Genomic DNA, 7526 nt, shown 5'->3' with positions numbered 1-7526 from the left:
ATTTGTGAATTATCGATAACAAGGCTGACATCCCTTAGAGCATAGCATCAGGTTAATGTCAAGTTAATGTCATTAATTTAGAGTGACACAAATTTCAACCTTATCTTTATGTGTTGAGGTTCAAAGTTATATGTATTGAAAACCAACGCCCTCTGTTGTGGAATAGCTGAATGTTTTCGAATTTGGAATTTCTGAGCAAAGAGAAACAAAACAGCTAATATACCTAGGGATGTTATACTAAAATAAACCGTAACTTGGTTCGTTAGGGTACATATTGAAATGCTGAATTTATAACCTAAGTCAGTTTTTACTCAAATTAAGCTGTCCAATCAAAGGCATAGTTTACTTGTAGTGTACTGTATAACTATCGGTTTAAATGTGTGGGTTTGGCGACACTGGTTTTCATACTAATTATGACATTATAGCACTTCTATTATGTTCTTACTGTTCTGTGGCTTGCAAGAACGATACTAGAAAAAACACAAAATTGAAATCCATTATCACATTTCATCGGTAAATCGATTGTTGTATTTATTTTTATGAAAATAAATCTAGCATCGACATCGACAATCTGACAAGCTGCGCGACTGACGTACGCACTGATGTCTGATTAGTGATTAGATGGTCGGTGAAGCTCTGCAAGTGGCGCGGGTTTCGTGGTACGCTACCAATAGGCAGTGTATAATCTATGGTCTCTATTATTCCATGTCAAATGTCAATTTGACAAGTTCTTTCAGTCGTGTTTGACAGGTACGAGAAGTACGATTTTGTGGTGTTACAAAATTAATCTAAAAACATCAATGAAAAACTAGTGTTTTATTGTGTTTTATGCATATGAATTCAATATAGTATTTATATTATTGTTATATTGGTGTATATTTCATTTTATATTTGTTTTTTTTTTCAGCCGGCCGTATCATTCTTCATCATGGTAAGGACAATATTTTGTTTTTACCGTCCATATCTCTTAAAATTAATATTTCGCTTTTAATCATTATAATATGAAATTACTTTGAGCAATATTTCGTATTATTTTTAAATTAGAAAATCGAAAATATAATATTATGTTTACCTATATGTAATAATAATTTAATGTTTATTTCAGCCCCGTGAAATAAAAGACATTAAAGACTTCCTGCTCAAAGCCCGCAGGAAGGACGCTAAATGTAAGTATGTTTTTTATGGTTTTTGTCGGTATTTAATGCAACTCATTTGTTTTATGAATATTGGTTACATGTGATCCAATCATAGCTTCAGCTGTTGTGTACACAAAGGCACAAGCCCTGCTTGAATTTGCTACCGAACTTGTTGAAAGTTAATATTCATTTCAAACAATAACGAAATTGAACAAATATGTATATATATTACTTCACTTATCGCCGTCCCCGGAGAAAAGTTGTTTTTAAATTATCATTTTAGATAACTGCAGAAACATAACTTTTCAGGAAATATAAAAAAAAAACGATTAGTGACTACCTACCTATAACTAGCTATGAAATAGACATGGAGAGATTAATAAAAATGACTATGATAAAAAAAACCGACTTCAAAAGCAGAGAAGTAAAAAATAAAATCAGATTTGATATAATTATTAACTACTACATTTTATTTAGGTGTTAAAGTCGGTTTTTTTTTAACACATTTATTTTTATTTAATGAATTAGTTACAGAGTTCCTATGGCCACCTTCTGATTCCCACATCGGATCTATGTCATTATAATTTTTCATCCCTATCCAATTTTCATACATACAGTGGTGGTCACATAATTAAAGACACTAAGAACATTTTATACTACCCAAGACACTTCTCTCAACATTTTTTTTTACACTACCATTGGATCTTGTTAAATAATTTTAAAATATTCAGGTATGTGTTGTCTATTGCTAAACTAAATTTTATCTACAAAACTTGTCGGTTTGTTAGATTTTATTTGGTTCATCCTTACTACTAGCAGTTTTAACCTAGCAAAGGTCTGGCCATATAATTAAAGACATTAGACTCGCTTATAAGAAATATAAAAAAAATTTATATTAATGAAATTATTTTTCCAACACAAAATACCTGACGTATTTACAAAACATTAGTACACTTTTCAATATTTGGTTGCATGTCCTTTGGCAGTAATGACGGTTTACATCTCTTGGGCATTGAAGCAACTGATTTTGTTCAAGTCGCATTACTAAATTGGTTCCATTCTTCGAAAATGCTTTGCAAAGTTAGTCGACGTTTGATGATCGCTTTGCCGCGACTTCTTTCTTTCTTGATTTCATAAGTTTTCGATCGGATTTGAATCCGGACTGTTAGGGGGCCAATCCAAAACAGTTACAGATTGGTTCCTTAACAAGCACTTCACTACTTTTGCTGTGTGCTTGGGATCATTATCGTGTTGAAAAATCCAAACAACAAGTAAATTTTTCTCTGCATAGGGCAGCATGGATTGCTCTAAAATATACTTGTACTGGAATTTATCCATGTTGCCTTCTGTCTTTTTGACAGGTCCAACACCAAGTCCAGAAAAACAGTTTCCACCCCCATGTATGACTACTTTATGACAAAGTGAAATCTTGCCTTCACATTTTGTTTTTTCAAAAGTGGTACTTTCCGAGATACTCTTCAGTGCAAGTTTTCCTCACACAGTCTCCGTCAAATTGTGCTTGCAGACCCCCCTTCAAGCCTGCTGCACCATACAACTCTGAACTGTATCAGTTCCGACCCTTTAAATGGATCTTTTTAGCCCACAACACCATTTTTGAACATTTCGGCCAAGTAGTTTCACTTGGTTTTGCTTTTCTGAGTACGTTTTCGGTCGTGTGGAACATCTTGACATATTTTATAGCATTCATAACCATTAGGCTAAGTAGGTTTCAGATATGGCATAACAATAAAACTATGGTAATGGCAGTTATCATTTTATTCTCCCATTTAAACCTGCAACAATTGCAAAAATATCAAAATGATTTATTGTATTTATAGATAGGGAGGGACCGCCTCCTTGGTACAGTGGTTGACGCGTGAGCGTAGAACCGAGGGGTCCTGGGTTCGCCTGGTGGAGACAAAGAAAAAAAATGTCTCGGTCTGGTAGGACACAGAATGCTGATCACCTACTTGTCCCTAAAGAAAATCGATCAGTGAAACAGATGTATGCATAATGCATCTGCCCCTTACCCCACTACGGGGACACGGGACATCACTTTTATAGATAGGGAGGCGAATAGGGGAATTTTCTGTAATACTCGAGCGTGGCAGTTTAAGATATAAGAGATACAGTCCCCGGCACGTAACTTGGCAAGAGTCGTTAGATGCGCAGAAGTCGTTCTTTAGGTCTCTTTGGTGGTCAAGCGGGACGTGGGGTATAACGTAGCGCCGATCAGGACTCGCTATTGGTGCGTCTGTCGACCCTTGCCTCCCGCACCGCGTCTTCGTTCCGTTCGCTCCCGATAAACACTTGCGTGCACGAAAGTAGTACCCTTTGTTTCTACTCCTTCCACCAGCTCAGGTGGTAGTTCTAGTTTGATGCCAGGTGTATCAGTATTATTAACCGATAGTGACGACGAGAACTTATAATTTTTAATAATAATATTTTTTTTACTGAATAAAAAAATGCATATTATATTTTATTTATAACACCTATATTATTATTTATACACAATAAATGTCACGAATTCCTCCGCTTTGTTTAACTACAAGATTAAAAATAAATGATGGCAATAACCATAATAACAACCAATAAAAGTGATCAGTTTTTTATTCCACTAAGTGTAGGATGCGCGAACTTGCCCCCACTACGTCAAAACCTTGCCAACTTACGTGCCGGGGACTGTACCTTAGACCTAATAGAACAACCTTGTTAACTATTTAACTCTACATGTAGTGACGAACGCCTAGGAATTAGGATAGACGATCAGATTAGTAAAAAAAAATTTGAATGCCGTTGAATTACGCCATTTAGCAACCTCGCCTCCCTATCTATTAGGGTCAACCTGAGAGTAATAGTGTTTACTTGAACTTATTACAAATTTGAATTTCAGCGGTTAAAATAAAGAAGAACCCAGAGAATGTCAAATTCAAGGTCCGCTGCTCCCGTTTCCTGTACACACTCGTGATCACCGACAAGGAGAAGGCAGAGAAGCTTAAGCAAAGCTTACCTCCAGGTGACTACTTATTTTAACCACTAGTGAATCATACAATTAAATTATAAATATGTATGGTTGACTTACACTTACTCCACCAAAGAACAATAGTATAAATTATAAATTATAAATATGTATGGTTGACTTACACTTACTCCACCAAAGAACAATAGTATAAATTATTTAGTGTTATAACATTCAAATGCTTCGTAATTGAGAAGTTTTAATAGAATAGGCATTGCCCCGGTTTGGCAAAAAGCAAACCAAAAAAAAAAACCTTTGTTTTTAAATACCAGAGATGTTACTCTAAAATTTGAAATCTGATATCTAGAATCGAATGCAATTATTACTTGTGAATGCATATCACCATAAATTAATAAATGTGTTGATAATAAAATAGAATTTTATGAATTGTTCTTTTAATTATCTATGAAGTTAACTATAAAGTACTATGAATAAACCAATGACCTATTATACTACTAGACGCGGCATACGCCAACATCATTGCACTAAAAAACAGCGTAATTAATACATACCTACTTACTAACGCATTATCACCAATACAGTTGTTCTCTCTTTCACTCTCACACACGAGACATAATACATGTCTCACTCATGTACTTCGTAATAACAACTGCCGATTAAAATACAAAAAGAACGTCCAGCCACGACGCTGAATGGTGCGTGACTAAGTGGAACTCGGGCACTTACCTGAGTTTTTTCTTGCCAAAATAGAGAGCGGGTAACGTATCTAGCTCTTTTATATATCATAGGAATAAACGCATTTTTTTAAATTATGTAGATACATGCCTTATTATGCTTCTTAAATTTAATTTAACAATAGAAAATATATTACTGGGACCAACGATATAATATATAGGTGGTTAGGTGACAGGGCGTAGATGCGTTATACGCGCTCACGAATTGGCACCATAAATTCGGGTCGAACTTACGTCAGGTCGCCCCAAGTATTCTTTTATAAAAATATTTAATGTACAGTTTTGACTTTCCTACGATTTTATTATATGTTTAGATAACATAATACATAAAATTAATGCGCTAATTACATTAACAAACATTTCTTTTATTATGGTTTAATGTAATGTGCCTGTGTTTGGATTACTTTTTAGATGCAGTATATTGTTGTAACTTGTATTAATGTCTATTCAACCAAAATCACATATTTTTATATTTAATAAAAACATTTGTTTGTTTCAGGTCTCCAAGTTAAAGAGGTTAAGTGATGTGACTTAGTTTAAAATATAAAACCATAAAAACCATTTTGTTTTTTATTACAAGATCCCCAAATGGCAGTCAACTTTTATTATTTTATACATAATATAATTCAACATTGGAATATCACATATTTATTATTTCAATTAAAAAAGAGCTTTTTTTAACAATTAATAAATACTACGTTTGATATCGCCATAGAAATCTAAATAACAAGACACTAGAAGTCGTAAGCGCGCGTGAACTTGTCGCCACTCAAGTGACTTTCACGCCACCAATGCGTTCGTCGCTGTTCAGTTGCTCTCGAGACGTATGTGTGCAAACATTGTGTGTTTGAGCATTTCTCATTGCGGAAATTCTTCCACAAGTTGAATTGTATTTTTTTTAGAAATAACGCTGATTTTCCTTAAAATTATAGAATATTTACAAGTATTACGAGTGTCACCATAGAAATCTAAATAACAATGAATGTCACAGCCGACCGTTCTTATTTTCTTTGCGTTTAGGTTTAAAGTTATATCCATTGAAAATTAACACCCTCTGTTGTAGAAAAAATTTGAAATGAAATGAAATGAAATGAATCTATGAATTGTGCTAAATAATATAATTTTTAATATATTTTTTTTAACCTCAATTGTGCTGTGTACACACAATTTGGCTGGCATTTTACCGCAACATGATTGTGATTAAACTTGTGTATAATTAGTCAAAATTGTCAGCTCTGTGATGTGTACCTATTTAAGTAAATAAATAAATAAATAAATAAAAAGCCCAATATTTTCATATTGGAGCAAAAAGAAACAAAATGTCTCATGTAAATAGGCATATTATTCTAAGATAAACCGTAAAATCGTGCGTTGGGATACATATTAAAAGCTGAATTTAATAATATTTAAGTTAGTTTTCACTAAAATCAAGCTGTCCAATAAAGGTATAGTTTACTTGTGTGTACTGTTTAGCTATCGGTTTAAATGTGTTGATTTCGGCGACAGCGGTTTTCATACTAATTATGAAATTATAGCAGTTCTAGTGTCTTGTTATTTAGATTTCTATGGATATCGCATTTGCAAAAAATAAAAACCTAATATTAGGTATTTCATTAGAACAACTGTGCTTAATAATATTCAAGCTATTAAAAAGGTTAAAATGTAAATATGTAATAATTAATTTATTTACTTGGATAACATAGACGCATACCTGCATTACACATTTAGAATAATTATAAATTAGACTAATTAATAATTATAGAAATTATTATTGATACATATTATAATGCAACCGATTTTTTTATCTTTTAGGGCGTTTGTCCACTACAAGGAATTTTACGGTCCGGCATTCCGATTTTTTACGGTCCGGCATGGCACGCCATCTAAATACTAGCTTGTGCACTATACGTAATATTACTGTCCGACATTTTACTTTTCCCTATTCCGGATGGTTTTTTGTGTCTACGAGCCGCTGTAGGTATAATTATTGTTTTCGAATGCCCACTTGCTTGGATTTTACTCTTTTTACTGCATATGCCAATTGAAAGCAAGCTCTTGTTTTACTTTCTTTTAGTTGGCAATGAGATTTGAGAAGTCGGTATTGTTATTTTATATACATTGACCTATAATAATTATTATCTAAGTAAGTGTTGGTAAGTTAAAGTTCAAGTGGGAATAGCTTTAGCTCCTCGTCACCGATTAAAATAAATTAGTGAAACGCGCATTTTAAATCTCTTACGGAACTTTACTTTTTATTATAATGAAGTAATTTAATATTTCACCTTCTATATATTCTTTACTTGTTTCTTGTAAAATGAAAAAACAATAATTTATGATAGCATTATACCGCCAAACTTCCTTGAACTGTACCGCACTGATCCGAGTAAAGACGGACAGGTGCACAAGCAATTCATCGGTTTTTTCATGCCACACCGGACCGTAAAAAATCGGAATGCCGGACGGTAAAATTCCTTGTAGTGCACAAGCGCCCTTAAAGTTGTATTTGTGGTTGTAGGTAGTTGTATTTGTGGTTGTACCTACTCACATTACATATCTCATATCTGCACCAAAATTGGTTTCAAACTACAGAATGGTTGAAATTTGAATTGGTGGATGTTATATACTAAGACTAGCTTCCGCCCGCGACTCCGTCCGCGCGGATGTCGGTCTTATCGT

At 33.7% G+C, this 7526-nt stretch overlaps 1 protein-coding gene across 1 annotated transcript; it reads left to right on the top strand.

Annotated features, from left to right (window-relative positions):
* Positions 1-708: 708 nt before the first annotated feature.
* On the top strand, positions 709-5411 carry LOC123695899 (60S ribosomal protein L38). The gene is made up of 5 exons (XM_045641854.1): positions 709-750; positions 908-931; positions 1106-1166; positions 4030-4152; positions 5350-5411. The coding sequence occupies exons 2-5, from the start codon at positions 929-931 to the stop codon at positions 5373-5375; spliced, it is 213 nt and encodes a 70-aa protein (XP_045497810.1). The 5' UTR covers positions 709-750; positions 908-928; the 3' UTR covers positions 5376-5411.
* The last annotated feature ends 2115 nt before the right edge of the window (positions 5412-7526 follow it).

Source organism: Colias croceus, chromosome 11, assembly GCF_905220415.1.
Source record: "Colias croceus chromosome 11, ilColCroc2.1".
Lineage (NCBI taxonomy): Eukaryota > Metazoa > Arthropoda > Insecta > Lepidoptera > Pieridae > Colias > Colias croceus.
Note: the sequence above shows the minus strand (reverse complement) of the source record. Positions and strands in the feature narration are given on the sequence as shown.

Bases quoted from the DNA above. Each gene is read 5' to 3' on its own strand.
- LOC123695899 (XM_045641854.1), top strand. The intron at 1,167-4,029 runs GTAAGTATGTTT...TTTGAATTTCAG, and splicing joins CCGCAGGAAGGACGCTAAAT to CGGTTAAAATAAAGAAGAAC. The intron at 4,153-5,349 runs GTGACTACTTAT...TGTTTGTTTCAG, and splicing joins TAAGCAAAGCTTACCTCCAG to GTCTCCAAGTTAAAGAGGTT.